The sequence below is a fragment of the Hippoglossus stenolepis genome, chromosome 20 (assembly GCF_022539355.2).
Source record: "Hippoglossus stenolepis isolate QCI-W04-F060 chromosome 20, HSTE1.2, whole genome shotgun sequence".
NCBI classification, from domain to species: domain Eukaryota; kingdom Metazoa; phylum Chordata; class Actinopteri; order Pleuronectiformes; family Pleuronectidae; genus Hippoglossus; species Hippoglossus stenolepis.
Genome location: NC_061502.1, coordinates 20,515,977 through 20,541,210, shown reverse-complemented (window position 1 = coordinate 20,541,210; position 25,234 = coordinate 20,515,977). Strand labels below are relative to the sequence as shown.

Genomic DNA, 25,234 nt, shown 5'->3' with positions numbered 1-25,234 from the left:
GTCCAAGAACCAAATAACTAGTTTAAGAAAGTCACAGATGATCAGTTACTCGAAATAAAACTTAGTCAACTAAAGTAAAATGAATAAAGTTAAAACCAAGCATCAGAGTAGGAGACAAACTGTCATGACTTCATATAACAAAAGTATTTTTACAAAGGTTAAACTCAGATCCACGATGACAGTATCGAGTTAGAGGGACTGAAATTAAAAAGTTAAAATCTGAACATGGTGAGTTTTGTTCTTATTTTTATTTGACAGAACTTTACATTTCTAATCGTACATTTAATTCGCATTGTGCTTTAAACACTGCTCAAAGAAACTTTACAGCATTACAAAAAACTAAATATAAAATACACACAATAATAACACATTAAATATATATGTTACACATATTTGTTGTTTAAATTTATATGAAAATTGCTTCACTAATGAACACTGATTTGATCTTTTCAAACATTAAACGTCTTTTTAGAAGTTTCTCTCAGACCTGGCAACCCAGGAAGCGGAAGTTTCGGGACCGGAAGTGTCAGGGCTCAGAAACAAACATGAAGTCGGAAGTGTTGTTGTGTTGTTTTTAAATGAGGAGCTGAGGTCCAGCACCGGGACATGACGTGACGCGTTCACCGGGAACACGCGACTTACACCGGATACACACCGTCCACCGAGGGGAGGCTAACCGGGGCTAACCGGAGCTAACCGGAGCTAACCGGGGCTAACCGGAGCTAACCGGGGCTAACCGGGGACACGATGGCAGCTCCGCGGCTCCTGGAGGACGCGAGGAGAAGACTGACGGAGGCGGGACGTCACTACCCGCTCTTCTGCTTCCTGCTGGTGACGCTGCTCTGCGTCACCGTGCTGCTCAACAGGTGAGCGCGTCTGTGACGTCACTCCCCTGCGTCTGCCGCGAAGTGAAGCCAAAAGCGCCTCGATCGCCCTCCGGTGGCCGGCTGCGGTACAGCTCACCAGTCCGTGAGCTACTAACAAATTACTGAATTTGTTAGCGCAACATGTTTTTCATCTGATGGCACAGTAAATTAATCTCATATTTCTATATTATTTTAAATACTATTAGTTAATATTACTATTGTTAGCATAGCCACCCTAGCCCGCCTGAATAATCGATCACAGAGATCCGGGCCGAACAACAAAATAATACGCTTACACTCTTTGGCGTGTTTATTTTGGATTATTACAAACCAACATATAAAACTCGTGTGTGTCTGTGTGTGTGTGTGTGTCTGTGTGCAGCTACCTCCACATCCTGCTGGTGTTCTGGTCGTTCCTGGCCGGTGTCGTCACCTTCTACTGTTCCTTCGGTCCAGAGTCTCTTCTCCCGAACGTCCTGTTGTCCATCAAACCAAGAGTCCAAGTGAGTGAACCTCGTCTCGTTTCCTTCAAGAGTCCAGGAGTTTGTTTCCCAGATGTTTGTTTCCCAGATGTTTCCAGGAGTTTGTTTCCCAGATGTTTGTTTCCCAGATGTTTCCAGGAGTTTGTTTCCCAGATGTTTGTTTCCCAGATGTTTCCAGGAGTTTGTTTCCCAGATGTTTCCAGGAGTTTGTTTCCCAGATGTTTCCAGGAGTTTGTTTCCCAGATGTTTCCAGATGTTTTCACTGGTCTGATAAACTGGATGTGCTGGTTTCTTGCAGCAGCAGCAGCAGCAGGAGCTGTTTCCTCTGGGCCACAGCTGTGCCGTGTGCGGGAAGGTGAAGTGCAAACGTCACCGGTATGTTCACCGTATACACAACGTACATGTGTATATACATGTGTGTATATATATGTATATGTATATATGTACAGTATATAATATATCACAAGTGTTTGGATTCTACCTCAACATGTATTTAATAAACATTGTGCACGAGAGCCCAACTGATGGCAGATATAATCTATATGTAGTTATAATAATATATATGTACATGTTTCATTTAACTCGTTTTGAAGTGTTGTTTAGTTTTTCTGATTCTCTTCTGGAAACTTCTCTTTACTCTCAATGACTGTGATGTTCCTTCATATCTGTCGTACTTCACACATCTTACATTCATCACTGTGCTAAAGGGCCTGAACCACAGGAAGTGAGAGGTATCAGTTTGTACGTCAGCAGTCTGTGAAGGCTCGTATCACTCGGGCTCTAATCTTTGTTGTTTGCAGGCCGACGCTGCTCCTTGAAAACTATCAGCCGTGGTTGGACCTGAAGGTTCCGTCCCAGGTGGACGCCTCCGTAGCAGAGGTACGCACATCGAGGGCTCAGCGGTTTGAATCAGAGAAAAACACTTTATCTGTTGTTTCCATCGTCTTAAACCTTCATCCAGATTTTCATCGTTTGCTTCTGTGGAACTGGACTTAGCTTCTTTCTGTTGACGGGTGCCCTCTCTCTCGTCCTGTAGGTGTTCGAGTTGGTTCTGGAGAACTTCGTGTTCCCCTGGTACAGGTAGGAGGAAACCGCTCGGCTGTTGTTTACTGACAGAAAAACTCCGACGCTGTTTTAAAACTCGATCCTGTGGGTTTCAGGGACATCACAGACGACGAGGCGTGCGTCGACGAGCTGAGGATGACGTTTCGCTTCTTCGCCTCGGTGCTCGTCCGCCGAGCTCAGAAGGTGACGTTCAAACCCCGTCAGCAGAATTAGAGCAGTTTGAAGAGGAGACCGACTTTACACAGGAAGTTGTCTCCTAAAGAAAGAGATCTGTGTCTCTGGAGGAGACGTGTCCAGCTTCATTCACGTGTCTCCGGCTCACTGACGTGTCTCCGGCTCACTGACGTGTCTCAGTCTCACTGACGTGTCTCCGGCTCACTGACGTGTCCGCTCACTGACGTGTCCGCTCACTGACGTGTCTCAGGCTCACTGACGTGTCTCTGGCTCACTGACGTGTCTCAGTCTCAGCTGTTGCCGCGTCTCACTGACGTGTCTCCGGCTCACTGACGTGTCTCAGGCTCACTGACGTGTCTCCGGCTCACTGACGTGTCTCAGGCTCACTGACGTGTCGGCTCACTGACGTGTCTCAGGCTCACTGACGTGTCTCCGGCTCACTGACGTGTCTCAGGCTCACTGACGTGTCTCAGTCTCACTGACGTGTCTCCGGCTCACTGACGTGTCTCGCACTGACGTTCTCCGGCTCACTGACGTGTTCGCTCACGCGTGTCTCAGTCTCACTGGGTCCCGCTCACTGACTGTCGCCCACTGACGTGTCTCAGGCTCACTGACGTGTCTCCGGCTCACTGACGTGTCTCCGGCTCACTGACGTGTCTCAGTCTCACTGACGTGTCTCCGGCTCACTGACGTGTCTGTGTCTTTCCTCCGCAGGTTGACGTCACCGCTGTGTTTGCAGACAAAGTGATGAAAGCTGCAATGAAGCACATTGAAATTATTGCAAAAGCTCGAGGAAAAGGTACAAACAGAATTTGTCTTCACAGCAAACGTCTCCATGACTCTTGAGCAGTTTGTGGTGATTGACGTCCTGCACTGTGTTGGTTTGTCTGCAGTGCAGAATGTGGACAGTTTACAGCCGGCGGCTCTGGACGGATACGGCGCCGACCTTCACGTCGCTCTGCGCAGCCGAAAGGACGAGTTGATCTACTTGAGGAAACTGACTGAGATGCTGTTTCCCTACGTGATGCCGCCCAAAGCTACAGACTGCAGGTAGACACCGACCGGAGCATTTCAGGTCACATCGATCCAGACGTCCAGACGACCGTCCACACCGACACCTGAAAACACACAGGTCACATGACCAACACTGGTCATGTGACGTGTAAACAGGAAGTAGATGTCTCCTCTGCAGTTGGTTGCTTAGTAACAGAAACTCCTCTGAAGGAGGAACAGTGATGGTGAAGAGTCAGAGCAGCGATTTCTTTTCTCTGAGCGACGACGAGGTGGAACTGTTACTGACAGGAAGTGTTAGAAACAGGAAGTGTTACTGACAGGAAGTGTTAGCGACGCTTTGTGTTCACCGCTGGTCGTCGAGTCATGTGACTGATGAGAACCAATCAGGAAGAGAACGTGTCATCGTTTACTAAAGTCTCAGTTTCTGTTCAGACTCAAACACAAACCCAGAGTTTTAAACTGAAACGAGATCAGTTTACACAAGTCTCTGATTCAGAGGCTGGAAACTCCAGCAGGCGTAACCATAGCAACAACGTTATCGTAGTCGTGTGGGTGTGGCTTCAGCTCAGACTCAGTTCTCTTCTAGACTTGGTGGATAACTGAGACCTTTCCTGTTGAAGCTGAACCCAGCGTCTCTGCTCTGTCCTGGTTCAGGTCTCTGGCTCTGCTGCTGCGGGAGGTGATGTCCGGATCCGTCCTCTTACCGACCATGGACTTCATGGCCGACCATGTGAGTAGAACAGTGTGTGTGTGTGAAGAAGATGAGCTGCTTGGTAAAGATTCAGACACAGGGACACGACAGCTTGAGATGAATTATTATATTGACAGATTCTGAAAGAAACTTAAACTGAGTCATTTTAACGCAGCTTCCTCTTTGTTCCCAGGACACTGTGAACCTCATGGTGCTCATATTTGTTGATGACACTCCAGTGAGTAAAACCTCTAATACTAACGGTCATATATGAAATATTCAATCGACTCTACTGCCTAAAAGAAAAACCTTTAAATATATAATCCAAGACAAAGTAAATCATCTTCTGTGTCTCCAGCCTGAAGCCGCCTCCGAGCCTCCGTCAGACCTGGTTCCATTTTTACAGAAATACGCCGACGTCAGCAACAAGAAGGCGTCTGTGAGTATGAGCACGAGAACGAGACAGAAACCAGAAACATCCAATCACCCGTCTTTGTCTGAGTCCGAGTGTCTGAAGCGACCAGTAACCTCGTCCTTCAGGTGCTGAAGCTGGAGCTGAGGGAGATCCGGGATCAGCAGGACCTTCTCTTTCGTTTCATGAACTTCCTCAAGCAGGAAGGAGCCGTGCACGTGCTGCAGTTCTGCCTCGCCGTGGGTAAGAAAACCAGCCTCACACACACACGGGTGATATTTCTGTCCCAGAGCTCATGTGTTCCTGACGTTTCCTCCAGAGGAGTTCAACGATAAGATCCTGAGTCCGGAGCTGAGCGACTCGGAGCTGCAGCGGCTGCACGGCGAGGTGCTGCACATCTACGAGACGTACTGCCTGGACGAGAGCATCGACAAGATCAGCTTCGACCCGTTCATCGTGGAGGAGATCAGGAACAGTAAGAGCCCTCCGCTCTCCTCCTGTCACAGAAGCTCTTCGGCCGTCACAGTGCAGCTCTCAGCCGTTTCCCTTTGCTCTCAGTTGCCACAGGTCCGTACAGCGGCGTGGTGAAGCTGCAGACCATGCGCTGCCTGTTCGAGGCGTACGAACACGTCCTGTCGCTGCTGGAGAGAGTCTTCACCCCCATGTTCTGTCACAGCGACGAAGTAAGACCTTTGTTTCCACACGGACGGAGATCACAGCCATAGCTCCACTTTCAAAACAACAATTCACTATTTGATCAAATATATTTGAACACTGTGGTTTTATCACTTTCATCCAGACAGTCGGTTTTACACTGTGAATAAAACCGTATGATTCAGAATTACATTGGTGCACGTGGTTTGTAATTGGTCGTGTGTGTTCAGTACTTCAGGCACCTGCTGAGAGGAGCCGAGTCTCTGACCAGGAACTCCAGGATCAACAGGTCGGTGATTCATCATCATTTATCCACTTACAGGAACGAATGAATGATGCACAGGAAGTATCAAGTTTGACATGCAGCCATATCTTTACACACACACACACACACACACACACACACACACACACACACACACACACACACACACACCTCTGATAGAAACTCGTCCTCCAACATGTAGAATAGTTTTACTGAAACAAACTGACCTGAACTATCGATGTTTTACTTTTAAAGAAAGTTTGTGCGTCTCAGCGGAAACTTAAAGTCGTTATAGAATCAAAGATGTTGATCGTGGTTCAGAGCAGAAGATCCACAGGTGACAGGAAATCAAGAAGAGAAAACCTGGGAGGTTTCATCGACTCCTTGTTAGAAACTTCTCCAGTGTCCAGTTATTCCTTCAGTGATTCAGCAGATGAATATTCTTCTTCTCTCCTGTTTGAGCCTGATGACGTCAGAGAAACAGCAGGAACCTCAGTGGAGGTTCAGAGACGTGAAGAAATCCACCACTTTCTCTGTGTCTCTGCAGGAACCCGTCAAAACGAGGGGAGACGTTCGGCATCAGCAGAATCGGCAGCAAAATCAAAGGTGTGTTCAGGAGCACGACCATGGAGGGCGCCATCCTGCCGCCCAGCGCCATGAGCGACATGGACGACGACGTGGTGAGCGTCACATCCAACACGTTTCTCTTGATCAGAGTTTAGTCTGAAATACAGATGTGCTGTCAGTCGGGGGGGTAGAAGTTGTCATTAATACAATTAAACTGGGATCTATCTGTTTCTAATTCAAATCACTGACAGACACTAAAGTTCATTTCACCTCAGCAGGTTTGTTCATGAATTATTTGTTAGTTTGGTTAAACAGTGTTTTTTGTGCAGGTGGAGGAGGCGACCGTCGTGATGGAGGACGACTCCCCCGCCGAGCCGGCCAGCGCGGCGGGCGCCCTGAGGAACCTGTCGGCGTGGAGCATCACCATCCCCTACATCGACAGCTACGACGACGAGGCGAAGAGGGAGAGGATCCCCGTGTTCTGCATCGGCGTGGGCGCGACAGAAAGACAGGCGCGGGGCGGGAGGCGGGGCGGCGGGCGGGCGCGCGGGCGGGCGGCGCGGGCGGCGACGCAGACTCTCCACAGCGTCGTGTCAAACCTCCGGCTGTGATTCTGTTTCTTCTCTTACAGTCGGTCATGAAACTGAGAAGTGGTCGGTCTTCAGGAGATATCTGGAGTTTTACGTCCTGGAATCCAAACTGACTGAATTCCACGGTGAACTTTTCTTTTCAGTTTCACTCTGTTACTTTAGTGTCGTCAGTAAAAACCCACTCAGCGTTGATGAGTCTTTTTTCTTTCAGGCACATTTTCAGACGCACAGCTTCCGTCCAAACGAATCATCGGACCGAAGAATTATGAATTCCTCTCATCAAAGAGGGACGAATTTGAAGAATATTTGCAGGTATTTTAATCTGGAGAATAACAGGAAGTAATCCCACCCAGGACGGTTTGAACCACTAGGTGGCGTTAGGAGCCACGTTCCAGATATCAAAACAAACATTTAGTTTACAGGTGAAAATCACGTTAAATAGTGTGTGTGTGTGTGTGTGTGTGTGTGTGTGTGTGTGTGTGTGTGTGTGTGTGTGTGTGTGTGTGTGTGTGTGTGTGTGTGTGTGTGTGTGTGTGTGTGTGTGTGTGTGTGTGTGTGTGTGTGTGTCAGAGACTCCTGCAGCACCCGGAGCTCAGCAACAGTCAGCTGCTGGCGGACTTCCTGTCTCCTCACAGCATGGAGTCTCAGTTCCTCGACAGGATGCTGCCGGACGTCAACCTCGGTAAAAACTCCTTCAGGAAAATAAACCACTTTATAAAAGCTGCACTTTAACAAAAGAAAAATAATTCATCTTCCCACTCGGCTGTTTGTTCGTCTCATCTTTGTTTCACAGGGAAGATTTTCAAGTCCGTACCAGGGAAGCTGATTAAAGAGGTGAGATCGACTTCCTGTGAGATCTGCTCCCGAATCCAACCTCTGAAGGACGAACGTCTGAAACGAGGTGACGACCATGTTACAGATATTGAACCGTGTGAAACGTCTGTTTTTCCAGAGAGGACAGAACCTGGAGCCGTTCATCCAGAGTTTCTTCAACTCCTGCGAGTCGCCCAAACCCAAACCCAGCCGACCCGAGCTGACCATCCTCAGTCCGACCACGGAGAACAACAAGAAGGTACAACCACGACAACATCTCAGTGAGGAAACATCTCGCTGAGGAAACATCTCAGTGAGGAAGCATCTCAGTGAGGAAACATCTTGCTGAGGAAACATCTCAGTGAGGAAGCATCTCAGTGAGGAAACATCTCAGTGAGGAAACATCTCAGTGAGGAAGCATCTCAGTGAGGAAACATGTCTCTGAGGAAGCATCTCAGTGAGGAAGCATCTCGCTGAGGAAACATCTCAGTGAGGAAGCATCTCAGTGAGGAAACATCTCAGTGAGGAAGCATCTCAGTGAGGAAACATCTCAGTGAGGAAACATCTCAGTGAGGAAGCATCTCAGTGAGGAAGCATCTCAGTTAGGAAACATCTCAGTTAGGAAGCATCTCAGTGAGGAAACATCTCAGTGAGGAAGCATCTCAGTGAGGAAACATCTCGCTGAGGAAACATCTCAGTGAGGAAGCATCTCAGTGAGGGAAAGCATCTCAGTGAGGAAACATCTCAGTGAGGAAACATCTCAGTGAGGAAACATCTCACTGAGGAAACATCTCAGTGAGGAAGCATCTCAGTGAGGAAACATCTTGCTGAGGAAACGTCTCTCTGAGGAAACGTCTCTCTGAGGAAACGTCTCTCTGAGGAAACGTCTCTCTGAGGAAACATCTCTGAGTTCCTGCTTCCTGCTCCAGTCTCCTTCTTTCTCCTCTGATCTCGATTGAACTCGTTTTCTTTCCCGTCTGATTCTTCTCCTGCAGCTTTTCAACCACCTGTTCCAGAACAACGCGAACGTGTCGGACAGTTCAGAGAAGAGACCCAACCACGACTGCTTCCTGGAGCTGGTCAGCGTTCAGGGCATGTACGACTGCATGATGCACGTGGGTGAGTAACGAGCTCGACTGTTCGATTCCCACCCGACGACCGACGGGGACTAAACCCTCCGTGTGCTCGTCAGGTCGAGTGGTTTTCCACGTGCCCGACTGGCTGCACCACTTCCTGTCCGCCGGGAGAATCCTGCTGAAGAACACGTTCGAGGCCTACATGGATCAGTACATGCAGTTCAAGCTGGAGCAGCTTCTGCAGGAGCATCGGATGGTGTCGCTCATCACGCAGCTCCGAGGTGGGAAACCTGTCGGGGGGGAGTTAGTGTCACATTCAAAGTTCATTTCAAGTTGCTCGTGGTTTCTGCTGCAGGTCTGGAGGACGGGGGGGGGGAGATGCCTTCAGGGTCACTCAGACGTGTCAGCACTCTGATGTATTAAAGCTCTGCTCTTGTTTCCTGCTGCAGACGCTGTTTTCTGTGAGAGCAGCGAGGAACGAACCCCCGAGGACAAACAGCTCCGAGCCAAGCAGACGTTTGACGAGATGATGAAATACTTACCAGGTCGGTTTAGCTCCACTTCAAACTCTCCAGTTAAACAGATTCAACTTTGAACACCTCAGCTGATCGGATTCCAACCAGCGACCTCCGAGCGCCTCAGGGTTTCACTACATGTCAGAAATACACGTCTCCTTTGTGTTCACGTGTCGGGGACTTTCCTCCTGATGAATTTAAACATGATTATTAAATATTACAAACATCAATCCAGGGATTTATCAGTTTGACGCTCGTTCTCTACAAACATGTTCTGCTAAGACCTGAAACTAAATTCCTGTTTGTCCACAGACTTCGTGGGAAAGTGCATCGGAGACGAGGCGAAGTACGAAGGAATCCGTCTCTTGTTTGACAGTTTCCAGCAGCCGCTTCTCAACAAACAGGTAATTCAAGACCCGGCAGACAGGTGGCGCCAAAACAAGAGTCTTCATTATAATCATCATTACGATAAGTTCCAGGTTCAGAGTGAAGGAGCAACTCGAACCCAATAACTCGTCTTTCACACTTTGTCTCTGCTGTGTCCTCAGATGACGTACGTCCTGCTGGACATCGCCGTGCAGGAGCTGTTCCCTGAACTCAGCCAGGTAAACAGGAGACAGGGACAAGAGACAAAGACGTAAACAGGAGACAGGGACAAGAGACAAAGACATAAACAAGAGACAGGGACAAGAGACAAAGACGTAAACAAGAGACAGAGACAAGAGACAAAGACGTAAACAAGAGACAGGGACAAGAGACAAAGACAAACAAGAGACAAAGACATAAACAAGAGACAAAGACATAAACAAGAAAAGAACAACTCATTTCTCTGAAAGTCTTTTATTGTGAAGCAGAATAAACGTGATGTTTGTTAATATAAAGTTCTTATAAACACTTGATTTAGTTTAAATCAGTCGAGACGTTTCTGTTTGCTTCAGTTTGTTTTCACTGAACCGAGGACGACCTGTTGCTTTCAGGTGCAGCCACAGAATCGTCACTTTCCACTTTCAGCAGCTACGAACCACAAAGCTCGAGAAGTGGCGATGAACTTTCTATTTTTAGACGCGGTGCAGGTGCTGATGTCCCACAATGCATCAGTGTGACAGTTTGTCTCATTTCTGTCTCATGTTGTCTCCTCCTGCAGGGAGCGAGGGAATCGAGCAGCGTGTAAAAGGGGACGCTGCTGCGTCCACGTCCTGAACGACCAAAGTGCAATACTTCCACATTCCACTGTACACTAATAAAAACATCTATTTATTCACTGCAGCTGCAGATTCTTTATTTCACTGATTTTTACTCATCTCTGAAAAGTTTCTCTCCCCCCCGACTCGGAGCTGTGGTGCGTTCACTGACCTCCGCACTGAAGTTCCCTTGAGTGGCGGTGCGTTCACTTCACCTGGAAAAAACAGAAAAAATACAGTCAGTGACGAGGACTTTTCAAAATGTTAAAATCAGCTTAATTATCAACTTTCCTGAGGATGTGATGGTCGAGTTTGATTGAACAAGTATTTAGTGGACACAACAGGAAGCAGCCAGTTTATTTCCTGTCCGAGCAGCGAGGCATTGTCGCCCCCCTGGTTTCCATAGCAACGGTTCCTTTAGTCATTTGTGTGAACTGAACCTTCAAAGTCAACTGAAAACAAAGATGTTGACTCAGAAACGAAATATTGAATTCTCACTGAGTCAAGAGCTAAAATGTAAAAGATGTTGTTTCCCTCTGAGAAGTTTCCAGCAGCTTTTTTCTAACTGGGCTGTTTGGCAGCTGGCGACGCTGCGTCGGAGCCTCGGAGATGAAACATTAACAGGCAGCGAGCGTCGGTTTGAATCCTCACACAGAGGAGCCTTGTTCAGCCGCCGGCAAACTTCCACTGAGGCTGCTGAGCTGAATGAGGAAGAAGAATCCTTAACTAGTGTGAACACTCAGTCTTCAGTCACACGTCGGAGAGTCTCAGACTGTCCTCGCTGCTCCTCTTCGTCCCTCAGAGACAAACCTGAGGTCAAACTTTCACTTACATTCACGCTCTGTAGTTTCTTTCATTTGTTTCGTGTTCAAAGGAGAAATAAGTTGAAAGGATTCGACCTGTTTGACCTGTTGAGATTTGACGTGACGTGATATTTATCTTCTAAAATCATCTTTAACGCTCCAGAGATAACAGAACATTTCCCATAATGCAGATCTTTGACTTGTTTGAATGTAAAAGCAAAGTTGAACTTGTCACTGAAACCTTTTCAATAGTTTTTAAATAAAACACAAAACGACACGCTCTCTCCGGGTTGGAGGCGGGGTTTCCTGCTCACTCTGGAGGGACTACATTTCCCATCAGGCCGGTGAACGACTCCGGATCCACCAGGAAGATCTGGAGAAGGAGGCTGACAGACGTCTGGGAAACGACTCGACCGACTCCCTCTGCGACCCGAGCTCGGTGAGAGGAAGAGGAAGGAGTGGGACTGTTGTACCAGGAAGTAAAATGTTAAAGTTTATTACTCCTGCCACAGTACAAGTACACACAGTACATGATAAAACTTCTTTGAACGAGCAGCTTTGTCTTTTTCATTTCCTGTTTTTATCACTTTTTCACAGAAAAGTTCTTCATTAGCTAAAAGTCTCGACTTTTCTAGAATCCAACGTCAAAATTTACTTTAAGATTTTTTACACAAACGCAGAAAAACGATTTCTGTCGTCAAATCATTTTCTACAAAGATCTGTTGTTTCTGAGCAAAACCACAAACTGAAGCTCGTGGATCTGAATTCGTCGTCGTGGAAACACAGGAAGTCGTCCGACGGCTTCAAAGTCTTCAGACGTGTTAATAAACCGTCGCAGCTCAGATCTTAGTGTCCATCAGAGGTACTGCAGTCGGAGTGCGTGGCGAGGAAAGAAACGTGTGAAGGTGAGATATCGTTTCTTCTTCATGTTCAGTCTCACATGGCCCCACACACACTCCAGAGCAGCGACAGGGAAACCACCAGAGCAGCTCGTCCCTGCCCCCCCGACGCCGAGTTGTTGACCCTGATTCGTCCTTCGACCGGAGGATAAACTTTCTTTCTCTGCGCGATGAACCTGGAAACGACTGAAATGTCCAGATCTCCTGGAGGGAGACAAACAAAGAGACGGTGAGATTCAGTTTAAGACAAATGTGGAAATCAAACAGACGCCTCGGACTTTCCGCACGTCTCACCGCTGTTGTGCTTGACCAACTCCTTTGGGATCATGGCGTATCCGTCCCCGCCAATCACCATGTAGGACGGCAGCACCACCGTATAAACCGTCTCGTCCTCCACCGGTTCGTAGAAAGGGACGCGACACGCCGTGCAGAGGATGAGGAGGCTCGTCACGCGGCGTCCTGGAGGTCGGGAGAGGTCGAACTCTACGTGAAATCCTGACGGAAGAAACACAAACGCCATCAGTTCAGCTGACGACTAACCGGCTGGAGGATGAATGTTTAGGTGGAAGGTGTGGAGTACCGGACACTTGGAGGAACTCTCCGGTGGCCTCTCCGTATCGTTTCACTGAGTGTTCGAAAGCCTTCCTCAGCGTGGAGCCCCTCAGCTGCACCAGGTCGAAGGTCCCTCCGAACGGTAAGACGGAGATCAGGTCCTCCATGGTGATCAAACCTGTGGAAGACATTTAAAAATCTGCTTCTAGAATCTGTTTCTCAACGTGTCGTCCCAGTGAAACACGTCCATGGACACAGTGACGCACCTTCTCTGGTTTGTTCGTCCACAGACGCCCGGACGCCGCCTCCGTTGAAGATGCTGGCGCTGACGTGGTTCCACTGGACGTCGTCTGGGCGTCGGATGTTGTTGTCGACCTGCAGAGCATCATGAGTCATATGTCAGTTTATAGATTCTACCTGCTGCTCACGGAGGGTTTGTTCTAACATTTAACACACGACACACGTTTCTTTTCTCCTTGAATCTTTCTACTTCACGGAGGATGAAGTTGAAGACTCACCATGGCGTCGCAGATCAGGTTTCCCAGGTTACACTCCCGGAAACGACACTCCTCCGTTTCTCCGTTCAGGAGGACCAGAGTCTTTCCCACCACCTGAGCTGAGTAGTTCGCCAGATTCTTCTTCCATTGCTCCACATCAGCCAGAACTTCTGCGTCTGTGAAACCAGGTTCAGATCATAACTCACCGGGTTCTCATGTGACACAGGAGAAGGTCTGGTTTGTTTAGAAGGAGAGGAAGAAGAAGGAGAAGATGAAGAAGAAGAAGATGAAGAAGAAGGAGAAGATGAAGAAGAAGAAGGAGAAGAAGGAGAAGAAAGAAAAAGAAAAAGAAAAGAGAAGAAGAAGGAGAGAAGAAGAAGAAGAAGAAGAAGATGAAGAAGAAGGAGAAGATGAAGAAGAAGAAGAAGAAGAAGAAGAAGAAGAAGAAGAAGAAGAAGAAGAAGAAGAAGAAGAAGAAGAACCGTTCACACCTGATATTTGAGGTCAGACCAGACTAAAAGTGTGACGGTCTGAGTTTCACAGAATATTTAAACCTAAATGAACAAGTGATGCACGTCTCATGTTCCATGTCTGAAAAGAGGAAACGTCCCTGAACGAGTCAGATAAAGAATAATGGAGCTGATGAAGAAGATGAGTCAGATAGCTGTCGGCTCTTTACCCTGCGGGACGCTGCTGTCCAGCAGGATGGGGTTTCCTGTGGACCTCACTACGTTTCCAGCCTCGTCAAAGGTCACTTTCAGATAACCCAGGTATTTCCCAAAGGCGTAGGCCTGCACGACAGGAACCTGGCGCCCGTCGTCTGACTTCACCACGAAGGGATACGGACCTGCAGGGACTTCAGTGGAGGGAGGAGTCCCTGAGAAACAGAGAGGGTTTTAGATGAACGTTAAAGTGCTGCCACGAAGGTTTATCTGCTGGAATCTAACTAATGCAGCTTGATGTTTGCTGATATGTGAAGTGGAGAACAATCGAAAATAAACCTCAAGTACAGATTCATGAGAAATGCAGCAGAGCTTCAACATGTGTGGATGAAACTGTGCAAACCGCAGCGAGCAGAGCAATCACATCAGCAACGAGCGGCAGGAAGTGTAAAAATACACCACGCGTTAACATCGACATTTCAATTTGTATGAGCAGAAATAAAAAAAACCCAGAGATGTTGGACTTCCTCTATTTTAAACAGAGGAAATCATTAGCTTGCTTCTCCAGCTGGAACAGATCAGAGATAAAACCTTGTTGACTCAGAGTCTCAAACTTTCTACGCCTCCGTCTTCTGCAGAAACACTTTCTAATTTCCTGGCAGCTCTGAGGTCCAGGCACAAAGGAACCCTCATCATGTTTGTGTGACACAGTTTTTGATGGAGACCAGACTCGGGTCGGCTGTTTACTCTGAATCCAGACACGAGGACAGAGACTCGACGTTTCCTCCGAACCAGGAACAAGAGCAGAGACGCAGCCGAGTCAGAAGAAAGACGTTTAAAACAAGAAGATGATGTCCAGCAGGTTTTTAAGTTACCTACAAGAAGTCTGTGGCTACACCAGCGCCCCCACCAGGCTGGAATGCTCAGTATAAAAAACATACAAATCTGAGTATTCTTGCTCAATAACAGTAAAAACGTGAGTTCATCTTGATTCCTGAGTTACAAAGCAGCAGGTTCCTACGTCTCAGCCAATCAGGCTCGACTCTACAGCGTTAAATCCTCGCCGCTGAGCACAGGAAATGAAATCCAGAATCACGATGAGTGAAATGAGAACAGCTGATGAGGCTCAGATTCACCTCGCGTCAAACCGCATGCACGTTAATTAGCACGTTAGCTCGTTAGCGTGCATGAGGAAAACCTTCACTATTCTCAAACATCATGTGACTTCATATATTTACACAGAGACGGAAACATCAAACAGGAAATGATGTCACGAGTAGATCAAACGCTCGCTCACCCGTGTAGAGGAAGGTGTTGGTGTGTCCTCCGATGACCACGTCGACTCCGTGGACCCTCTTAGCGATGTCCTTGTCCTTGGTGAAACCAGAGTGACCCAGAGCGATGATCTTATTGACTCCCAGCGTGCGGAGCTTGTCCACATGCAGCCGCAGAGCGTCCACCTCGTCCTCGAACGACAGGTGAGGCCCTGGAGACGCAAACCAAACGTCATGATGGCTGTTCAACTAGATTTTAACACAAGATCAATTCTTTACTTCAGGTTCCAACAAATCACAGAGACTCTTCGGAGGAGTCGCGACAACTCGAGTGGAAAAACTGAAAAAAGACAAATACACTGAATGATAATCTTCTTCTTGTCCTGTGTCCTCGTCCTCGTCCACCTGTCGACTGATGTTTCTCCTGATGTTTATATGTTTTTATCTTTTCAACCTTTTTAACCTTTGACTTTTATCAAATCATTTCCTCTGAGCCGGTTTGTCTTTGAGGCGTCTTCCTTCCTGACTCTACATCAATTTCTCTACTCTCTGAACTCTGGGAACCCTCTGCCTGGTTTGGACGTTTTCCACAAACTTCAGCTGAGAAGTTTCTGGAAACATCTGATTCTGATGAGGGATTTGTCTGTGGAGCCACTAAAACATGTAAACTACTGACAGAAACAGACCAACACATTAACCACAGACAGAAACAGACCAACACGTGAACTACTGACAGAAACCTTCCACTCACCAGGTTTGGACAGAGCTGACGTCTCCTGTGACGTGTATCCCACCACGCCGACCTTCTGCCCCCCCACCGTCAGGATCTTATAGGGAAGGTAGGACTTCCCAAAGGTCGGGGCCAGGGTCTGGTCTGGTCTGATGTTGGCACTGAGAACTGGACACTGGATTTCCTCCATGAACGGTTTCATGAGTCCTTCCACTCCGTTGTCAAACTCGTGATTCCCCAAGGCCTGAGGAACGCCGTCAGACACGGAGACATTCAAACAGCTGCTCCAACTCAATCTGGACGTTTACTTCAGCTTTAAACGTCCTTGTTTGGTAAAGTAACACTGGTTCCTGTAGATTTATCTCAGGCACAGATTAATGTTGCTCTACGAGTCGTGAGCAGCTCGACCAGTGAATCTCTCTTCCTCTAACTCTGAATCTTCAGAGTTAGAGGAAGGGTTAGGGTTAGTCCCCCCACACTGACTTAACGCTCTGTGGACGAGCAGGTTCACTTTCACATGATCGTCTGAAGCACACATTTCAAACATCTGAAACATAAACAAAGGATGAGCTCAGTGTCTGAGTCATGATGAAAACCTGCTGAGGATCATCAGCCGTCACAGGGTGGAGCTGGAGCACCAACACAAGCTGTAGTCCTGTTACATCTAGTACTGTTATTAACCTCACCAGTGGATTTGTTCATTTTAGTGATATTACATTATTATTATTTGAGATTTTTCTTTCTCCATTTTCTTCTACTTTACAGTTTTACACCATTTATCTGAAACCTGCAGTTTCTTTACAAATCAACTTTGTTAGTTTATAAAACAGGAAACATTTCTATAGATTCAACTTTACAACGGTCTCCCGCCCAGTTTAAAGTTTCTCTGTTAGAAAGTTAGTTTCTGTGTTAGAAAGTTAAAGTTTCTCTGTTTCTGTGTTAGAAGGTCAAAGTCTCCCTGTCAGAAGGTCTGAGTTTCTGTGTTAGAAAGTTAGAGTTTCTCTGTTAAATGGTTAAAGTCCCTCGGTCTCCCACCCAGTTTAAAGTTTCTCTGTTAGAAAGTTAAAGTTAAAGTCTCCCTGTCAGAAGCTCCTCGCCTCCCTGATGGTCAACCCTCACCATGGCATCATATCCCAGTGAGTTCATGAAGTGCGCCGCCTCTGCTCCCTTGTAGAAGTTGAACCACACGGTTCCCTGGAACTGGTCTCCGGCGTCCAGCAGCAGCACGTTGCTCTCGGATGCTCGGACCCTGCGGATCTCCGTGGCTCTCCGGGCCACGCCGGCCAAACACCGGCTGCGGTTGACGCATTTCTCCTCCACGCGGGCGTGCACGTCGTTGGTGTGGAGGAGAACCAGGTCCCAGGCCGCCGAGGAGGACACGGTGCAGCCCAGCAGCAGCAGCAGGAGGCGGCTGAGGCGGAGCCGCGGCGGAGCGCGGCGCTCCGGGCGCAGCGCTTCCATCGCTCCGCTGCGCGTAAAGACCGTGGAGGAGGAACCGGAGACGGAGGCTGAGGTCGGGCTCGTTTCTGTTCACATGACCGGCATCGATCCGTTTTCTGACCGGGTTCTATGTTGAGAATGAAGGCGGCTCGGTGACACTCGGTACCGGGCAGACTGAGAGAGACTCCCCGTCAGGAGGCGTCTTCAGAGGGCGGAGGATGTGGTTCTTATGATCCGCCTCCTGCCTCATCTCTCCCGCTTCAGACTCCTTCTTACCGCGGGAAGACACATCCACCATCTTCATCTTCATCTCTATCATCTTCTCCATCATCTCCATCATCATCATCATCATCATCATCTTCATCTCCATCTTCTCCATCTTCATCCTCATCTTCTCCATCATCACCATCTTCATCTTCTTCAGCCTCTCTCACACTTTCCCTAGCAAACCTTCTCCCTGCAGCAGTGACCTTTGACCTCATCCCATCTCACCACATCTTATCAGAGGAAAGTCCTCCTGACCCTGATGTATTCATCACTCAACCTAAACTTCAACTGCAGATGAGAAGATTCCAGATAGTTCCTATCTAATCTAAGTACTTGTTTATAAAGCACATTTAAAAACTACTGCCTCTGTAAAAGTGTCACACAAAACAAGACGCTGTGAAATACAACAACTCAACACAAATCAGTCCCACTGCAGATTGTCTTTGTTCTATCAGATTCTGAAGCTTCCTGCCTCCTGGACCCTGGAAACTTTACAAACTTACAAACTTTACAAAGTCCTTCAGCAGCCTTTGTGACCCACGATCGTAAACACTGTGAATTTGTCACTTCAAGCCGCTCAGCTTTAAAACGCCTGGAGCTACTCTTCTCTTGAGTTATTCCAAACCCAGCTTCAGGACAGATGTTGGAACCTGCAGCTGTGTAGCTGTGAGGAGGTTCACCAACATGTAACCTGACTTCGTCCTGTCTCTTCAGGACTTTCTAAACTGTCACAATTAAGTCCCAGTTTGATTTCACAATAATAAAAACTTTGTTTTCCACTGCTCATGTGAGTCATTCTGTGGCGTGTTTAACCACACAGCAGCACAACGCCCCCCCCATCCCATCCACACACAGACACACACAGACACACACATCCCATTATGGAAACTGCTGGTTTCAAACCACACGGCCCAGAGACATGAAGTGTGGTGCAGTGACGTCACCCGTCGCTGCAGAAGGAGCTTTAACTCTTTACCGGTGCAGATCTACTGGTCACAGCCACCTGAGGGTGAATCACATCCAGGTGAAAAGCAACAAACTCATAATATCCCAAAATATTTCAAACCAACTGACCAGAACTCAAACAGTCACTTCCGAAGCTATAACCAATAAAGATCTGACTGCAAACGATGTCGTCACAATGGCAGCTTTTGTATATCTTGGCTTCTTTCTTTATACCGGACACTTTATTTATAGTTTATGGCTCCACCACATTGTGGGTGAGGTCCATTTAGAACTTTTGTTTTCAATAACTTTCCATGATCGGTGAAGAAACCCTGACGCTTTCTTTAGAGAATAAAACCCTCAGACACAAACACATCTCGTGTTAAAGAGCTTGTTGATGGTTTGTTTTGAGGTTTTAACTGTAATCCGGACCTGAGAGGCTGCACTGGTTCGACGTCTGTCAGTTTCTATAGCTACATTCTTCCTGCTGAGGCTCAGCTGAGTTCACACACACTGTTAGAGGTGGAACTAATGCAGTTGTTTAAGGAGCATGACAAAGTTATGACTGTTTTTTAAGGGCAGTAAATGTTTGAAGTTCTGAAGTGACGGCAGAAAGGGTTTAAAGGAGGCGACTGTAATTTACATTTCCACAAAGCACATAAAACCAAACTCAGAATCTCTCGTCCAGACGTGTTGCTCTGCCTCTAATTGTCCGACTCGCCTCCTGCTGACACATCGCTCCGCCTCAGGGAAGATTCAACCACACGTGGCTGCTGCTGCTTTCAGGTCATTTCCTCTGAGCCGTGAACCAGGAGACACGGCTCTGAAGAGCAGCGTCTCACTAGAGGGCAGCAAACTGCAGGAGATGAATGGAGACAGGAGACAGATGCAAGCTTCTCTCCAGAGAGTGGCCGGCTGCAGCAGCAGAACGTAGCAGGCGGTGAGCACCACCACACCCCCCTCAGAGGTCCCATGGAATCCTGTCCCTCCGTTGGTCACAGCTGCAAAAGGACCATAAAGAGAGAGAAACGAAACAACAGCTGTACAAACCACATGGTCCCTTCACTCGTAGCCTTGGAGGCTGGAGGCTTCCTCCTGCTTTTACCTGCTTGTCCCCATTTTGTATCCGTCTGTGCTTCTTCTTTATGAATGTCTTTCCATTGACTAATCAAGTTCAGCACAATTTAACACTGTCCACCCACAGATGCTTGAGTGGTGAAGGTCACTGCCTCCCATGAGGGGAGCTGACTTTGCATCCTATGACGAGCTTCAGGCGTCAACATATTCAGTAATCAATGAAAACCCCCCTTCAGAGCGCCGACCTTCCAACGATGGCGGTGATAATGAGGATCAGTCGGCAGCTGGATCAGCTGACGTGACGCTCAGACTGAACCCTGCCGATATGGCGTCCGCTCAATTTACATCTGAGCGAGTCCTCTGGTCCCTGAGGACACTAATCCCTTTGCAGGGGAGGTCAGAGGTCATGGTCAACGGCTAACAGGAAGTCAGCATCTTCCTCAAGGGCGTCAGCAGGGTGGACGCAGGAACAGATTCCCACAGGGACGCAGAGGCTTTTCATGACTTTCCTGTGACTTCCTTTAAGAAGCTGAACTACTTTTTATCTCTTTGTGTGATTGCAGATTTTTGAAGGCTAAGCACAAAGGTTTCAATAAAACAATAAAACCTGCTGTAAACACCAACAACAGGAAACTGCAGCGTCCGACTTCTGTCCGTTTCAATGACTCTCACCTTTGGAGCGGATTCGATTACGGGGGCGGATCCAGGAATGTTTCTCTCTTTCTTTAACGCTGAGCGCCGTGAGCCCTGGTGGGGGTCTTTTGTGTTGTTTGTTGGTTCGACAGAAAAACAACAGAAACAACGATGGTCACTTTTCACTTTTGCAATAATTGTCTGTTTTAGCAAATGTACAGTATCGTGACAAGGTCCAAGGCACTAAAAGCTAAATGATTAATATGAAGCCATGAATGTTTCACAGGCTAATGGATGATTGAATAACTACATGCAGGAGCTGACTCAGATATTTTGGTGGAAGACAAAAACAAGGTTGTGACCGAATATGTAATATGTTCCCTGACCTGAGAAGACCCAGAAGACTTCCTGTGAAGCAGGATCTCCACCTGCCACCACACGGCCTCCCACGGGTTGCGATGTGCGTCACGATCCCCTCGATCCGGCCGTCAGTGCAAGTGGGAGACGAGCCTCCCACAGTCAACACCGAGTGGGGGAGTTCTGATGATGAGGCGTGATCCTGTCTGAAGGGCAGCGCGGTTCAATCTGTCTTCTCATCCGCAGCCGAATCCTCAGACGAAGAAAATCAAACCGAGATGTGAGGAAACCCCAGGAGGCGTCTCTCTCCCAAACAAGACGTCACAAGCCGCGTGAGGGGTTCGAACACACGTTGATGTACGTGATCAGATCAGAGAGGGAGATTTAAAGTACAACAGAAATATTAAGAGCAAGTTTGTTCTCGTTCTCCTTTCTCCTCTCGATTCTCAGATTTGTTCCTTCGGCTGAAGATGATAGAATCAGTGAATAGTATGAAAATATATTTCACACAATAAAGTGTGTTTCTGTTACATCCTCTACACCCAAAGATCCACAACACGAGCTGATGCCTCAGACGCTGATTCGTCATCAGATGAGAGACGAAGGTCTAATGCAAATAGTTCCAAAGATATCAGTCATCTATCAAAAATACATATACAGTTGTATGATTGTTAAATTCCCTCTGTCCCTCTGTAAGTGTGGTTGAAACCTATTTTATAGTTGAAGAGTAACTTTTGCAGCCCTGTCTACAGACTTTATGACCTGAGCTGTTTTATGGTCTGAACTGTTGATGACCTGAACTCTGTCAGACCCTGTTGCCACTTATTTACCCTCCAAGGAACGGAATGTATGTCTGCTTATCTCCTTAGGAAACACATGTAAATCAGCTGTTTGTGTTTAGACTCCTCTCTCTCCTGCGCCTACAGAACCAGTCTGAACTGGTTCTGAGAGACAGCCTTAGTCCTCCTATATAAGATCCTTGTATTTGAGTGTCCTCCATCTTCACTCTGAGATCCCTGTGACTCTCTGTGTTGATCCTTTCTGCAGAAAGCCCCTATTAAAATACACGTGGATAACTTTGGTGTTTCCAGCCTCTTGTATTTCCAGATTTCCATCACACCTCCAACACTTCTCTCTAAAACATTCCCATGTATAATTCACTGTGACCTCCGTTCTCTGTCACTGCTGCCATCGTGACTGCAAAGCACCAATCAGGGTGTCAATCAAGCTGCCGGCCACATGTTGAGCTGTGGGCTGTAATCATCACGTCGCACTAATTGCTGGAGAGACGATGTGACCTTTGTCCCGAGGAGGAGAAAGTTCTCTGGATCTGGAGTGAAACACAAGGACAAGTGTGTCTGTGGCAGTGGAATGAAACACAAACACTGATCTGCAGGAAACAGCCTTGAAACGACCGAAGGAGAAGAGTCGTTCTTCTGGAGTTTACTGAGATGACATGATGGGGAATAAACGTATTTACCTGCTTGTCAAAAGTTTGATGAAACCACTCGTACATACAGAATAATCTGTAGAATAATAAGTTGCTTCCTTCCTGAAATGAAAGGTCATAGAACATTTGGTTTTCTATGAGGTCTGTAAGAGGCTGTTTTTAGGCCCCTCTGTATGATTGTATGTTTGTGGGGGGTGAAGTAAAGTCTTTATTGTATTATCAATAACTTCTTGCTTATTAAAATGCTGTATAACGGTGTAATGAGCAGAATGGAGGAGTAAACAGAACAGTGGAAGCTGAGGGTCATGAGGAATACACCCTGTTCAGTCATGTTTCAGTCAGAACCACTTGTGGCTGCAGGGGGCGCTGCTGCAGTGTCGCTGTCACATGACAACATGCACATTGTGTTTCACTCTATATCCTTGATTTGTTTTTTTAAATCTTCCATATGAGGATCATAAATAAAGAGAATTAAAACATCCGTCCTCAGATCGGAAGTCTCTGCAGTTCGACACGGTTTTGGAAACTCGTCATTTCAGACGTGAAGACATTTTGACGGTGAGAGAACGTGACTCACTCACATCGTGTCCCAGATGGTCCTGAAGTCCGAAGCAGGGCTTTATGTGATGCTCGCCCACTTCTCTGACCTTGAGGCCGGACCTCCAATGACAACAGGAGCTGCAGCAGGAGGAGGAGAAACGATTCTTCTCTGTGAAGAAGAGAAACAGTCGAGGGACTGAGGCGATGAAAGTCTGGAGGTGGAAAAGGAGGTAAACACATTCCCTGGATACAAGCGTCTGAATTCAACACCTCGTCTCTGATCGGCAAATCTCTTATTATCATGCAAATGTCTCACAATAGTTTGTTGTGAAGAGCTGATCTTCAGTCAGACAACAAAAGCCAGATGGTCAAGATGAGTGAAGCGGCTTCGAGACGACTCCATACAACAGCAGCTTATGAAAGGAAATATCTCCCAGCATGCACAGAGACTCAGGGGCACTTCAGCCATGACATGATTAATAACCCTGCACTTAAAATAGGCTTCAAAAATGATTATAGCAGACGGCTGGGGGAAGTGCAGCTCTGACACAGAACCGCTTTAATTACAGAGCTCAAAGAACGGATCTGTGTTGGTGGAGCCGACAGCTACAGGCCGAAGGGCTGCGGGGGGGCGGTCCGGATCCAGTCGGGTTCTGATCCAGTCGGGTTCTGATCCAGTCGGGTTCTGATCCAGTCGGGTTCCGATCCAGACGATTTCTGATCCATGATCCAGTCGGGTTCTGATCCATGATCCAGTCCAAATTTCTTTAGTTTGTTGAATATTTTGGAGTGAATATTTGACTATTTTAAAATCGTTAGTAAATCAGCAGATTCTATTGATGCTTGGAAAGAGGCGGTGTCAATCAAACATGTGACATGTGACCTGCTCTGTGTCCAGTGATGAGTGAACAAGCTGTCACTCACTGAACCAGAACTCAGACAGTCTGTGTCTGTGCTCTGGGTCTGTTTCACTGCAGGTCTGTGTGCTCGTCTGTGGCTCTGCTACATGATCTCTTCACACACACGATTCATGATCATGTGTGTGAAGAGCAAAGGATGGAAATACATAGGAAACATCTCAAATGGTAGAACTTTAATTTAATAAAATATCTCCTGAGTGAAAAAATGAAAATTAGGAACTGACCTTCATGTAAAACTCTACATAGAGATTCTCCTCCATGTTTTATAAACATGTGGAGCTGCAGTCACACGGCGTCTACATGTCACATGACCTGTTCCCACTGAGTCCAGTGGGAACAGGTCATGTGACTGTAAACATTCACATCTACAGGTGACGGCTCTGAGATCAGATAGAAACCAGCCGTGTCCTTATCGTCTGCATCCATCTGGACGCTGGAGGAGATTATGTTTGATGCTGCCGAGTTGTGACCGTTACAAATATCTCCTCGCACACAATGTGTTTATCAGGTTGCCTAGCAACATCTCTGCGGGGCAGGCACCAAATAAAAATGCTTCTTCTTGATCTGAAATCAAATATCTGTCTTCAGGCTGGAGTCGATTCTGTCCAGTGTGGATTTCAGTGACTCTGCAGGTGCAATAAACAGTCACATCATGTGTTTGTGTTTTACTGGAGTCAACAGGTGTGTGTGTGTGTGTGTGTGTGTGTGTGTGTGTGTGTGTGGTAGTGATGTGAAACATGAGTCTTTTTAATAGTACAGAAGGAAACAGGGATTCTCGTTCTCATGTACTAACCACTTCCATGTGTGAGAATGTCAGCGACGTTGAGCGAGTTCATGTTCTTGTGTATTTAAAGTCTGTTGAGGAGAACGATCATATTTTTCTGTAGAGTTTGTTTAGCTCGAACTATGAAGAACAGTCGTCTCAACACATGTTCCCTGTCACTGACTGTCACACTGCGATAAATGTCAACTTCATAAATATTCATGTGAACATTAACATGCAGTGCGACACTCAGAACAGTCTATTAGACACAGACTGCTGCTCTGTCGCACGCACACACACACACACACACACACACACACACACACACACACACACACACACACACACACAAGTCAGTGGGTCCATAAGCACCTCTGATAATATCTTGTTGACCAGTCACAGCCTCTGGTTTCAGTTTCTCAGATGTGAAGATTCACAGCTTTTCCTGGTTTATAGTTTTTAACAGTTAATAAAATAACCAGTTCGTCTCCTGACATTTTACAGATCTGTCAATTAGGAAAATAATTAGCAGATTACTTGATAATGGAAATGATCAGAAGTTGCAGCCGTTTTGTAGCTGAAACATGACACAAATACCCTGCACCCATTGGACGGTACTAGCTGTCAATCACACTGTGGTATCCCCCTTTATGGTCTGTTTGTCACTAAATGAACATCAGATGTATTGAAGAAGACTTGAAACTAGAGACTGAGATATAAACTTACTGACGTTATACAGAGAGAAGCAGAGTCATTTTCTATAGACTTCTATAGAAACTACCAGAGGAGTCGCCCCCTGGTGGTCACTACACAGAAGACAGGGTTCAGACACTTCTGCATTGGCTTCGCTTTCTACAAACATTATATCTAAACAGAACATTTTATGGTTTAAAATCACCGGTGACCGGTTCAGTGGTTTTTCTGAAATCCAAACACTCAGAGGTTACAGATCAACAGCAGAGTCAGAAATCCTCCAAACAGACTTCATGATAAGTCCAGTTAAATCCAGTGGAGTGTGTGGTCCCCTGAGGATGAACCCTGGGGTCACACGTCATGATGA

At 47.1% G+C, this 25,234-nt stretch overlaps 2 protein-coding genes across 6 annotated transcripts; one reads left to right on the top strand and one right to left on the bottom strand.

Annotated features, from left to right (window-relative positions):
- Nucleotides 1-495: 495 nt before the first annotated feature.
- On the top strand, nucleotides 496-9,917 carry snx14 (sorting nexin 14). Of its 2 annotated transcripts, none has more exons than XM_047338040.1 (27): nucleotides 496-866; nucleotides 1,249-1,369; nucleotides 1,650-1,723; nucleotides 2,149-2,227; nucleotides 2,385-2,428; nucleotides 2,509-2,596; nucleotides 3,302-3,386; nucleotides 3,481-3,637; nucleotides 4,256-4,331; nucleotides 4,486-4,530; nucleotides 4,651-4,731; nucleotides 4,833-4,947; nucleotides 5,024-5,179; nucleotides 5,263-5,387; nucleotides 5,589-5,647; nucleotides 6,171-6,303; nucleotides 6,520-6,709; nucleotides 6,822-6,905; nucleotides 6,992-7,092; nucleotides 7,351-7,462; nucleotides 7,574-7,614; nucleotides 7,733-7,852; nucleotides 8,589-8,712; nucleotides 8,786-8,950; nucleotides 9,119-9,214; nucleotides 9,497-9,588; nucleotides 9,733-9,917. In XM_047338040.1, exons 1-27 carry the CDS (start codon nucleotides 748-750, stop codon nucleotides 9,823-9,825), a joined length of 2,775 nt encoding a protein of 924 aa, XP_047193996.1. In that variant the 5' UTR covers nucleotides 496-747; the 3' UTR covers nucleotides 9,826-9,917. The 2 variants fall into 2 exon arrangements, with proteins under 2 accessions (XP_047193996.1, XP_047193995.1); XM_047338039.1 differs by having other exon boundaries at nucleotides 1,647-1,723.
- A 1,731-nt stretch (nucleotides 9,918-11,648) lies between these two features.
- On the bottom strand, nucleotides 11,649-22,938 carry nt5e (5'-nucleotidase, ecto (CD73)). 4 transcript variants are annotated; one of them, XM_047338036.1, is made up of 12 exons: nucleotides 22,808-22,938; nucleotides 22,529-22,703; nucleotides 20,184-20,754; nucleotides 16,902-19,435; nucleotides 15,804-16,026; nucleotides 15,076-15,264; nucleotides 13,796-13,993; nucleotides 13,138-13,292; nucleotides 12,886-12,994; nucleotides 12,648-12,797; nucleotides 12,362-12,562; nucleotides 11,649-12,271 (listed from the first exon to the last, which is right to left on the bottom strand). In XM_047338036.1, the coding sequence occupies exons 4-12, from the start codon at nucleotides 17,241-17,243 to the stop codon at nucleotides 12,105-12,107; spliced, it is 1,734 nt and encodes a 577-aa protein (XP_047193992.1). In that variant the 5' UTR covers nucleotides 17,244-19,435; nucleotides 20,184-20,754; nucleotides 22,529-22,703; nucleotides 22,808-22,938; the 3' UTR covers nucleotides 11,649-12,104. The 4 variants fall into 4 exon arrangements, with proteins under 4 accessions (XP_047193992.1, XP_047193993.1, XP_034999739.2 ...); XM_047338037.1 differs by having other exon boundaries at nucleotides 22,529-22,660; nucleotides 22,808-22,912; XM_035143848.2 differs by lacking the exons at nucleotides 20,184-20,754; nucleotides 22,808-22,938 and having other exon boundaries at nucleotides 22,533-22,702.
- Between the last annotated feature and the right edge of the window lie 2,296 nt (nucleotides 22,939-25,234).

What these genes read in the sequence shown, in the direction of transcription:
- nt5e (XM_047338036.1), bottom strand. Translation starts at nt 17,243, where the DNA reads ATGGAAGCGCTGCGCCCGGAGCGCCGCGCTCCGCCGCGGCTCCGCCTC. An exon ending in ACCTGATCTGCGACGCCATG is followed by an intron (nt 12,995 to 13,137) that starts GTGAGTCTTCAA and finishes GATGCTCTGCAG; the next exon opens with GTCGACAACAACATCCGACG. An exon ending in GTTGGTCAAGCACAACAGCG is followed by an intron (nt 12,272 to 12,361) that starts GTGAGACGTGCG and finishes GTCTCCCTCCAG; the next exon opens with GAGATCTGGACATTTCAGTC.
- snx14 (XM_047338039.1), top strand. Translation starts at nt 748, where the DNA reads ATGGCAGCTCCGCGGCTCCTGGAGGACGCGAGGAGAAGACTGACGGAG. An exon ending in CGACTGCATGATGCACGTGG is followed by an intron (nt 8,713 to 8,785) that starts GTGAGTAACGAG and finishes TGTGCTCGTCAG; the next exon opens with GTCGAGTGGTTTTCCACGTG. An exon ending in GATGATGAAATACTTACCAG is followed by an intron (nt 9,215 to 9,496) that starts GTCGGTTTAGCT and finishes GTTTGTCCACAG; the next exon opens with ACTTCGTGGGAAAGTGCATC.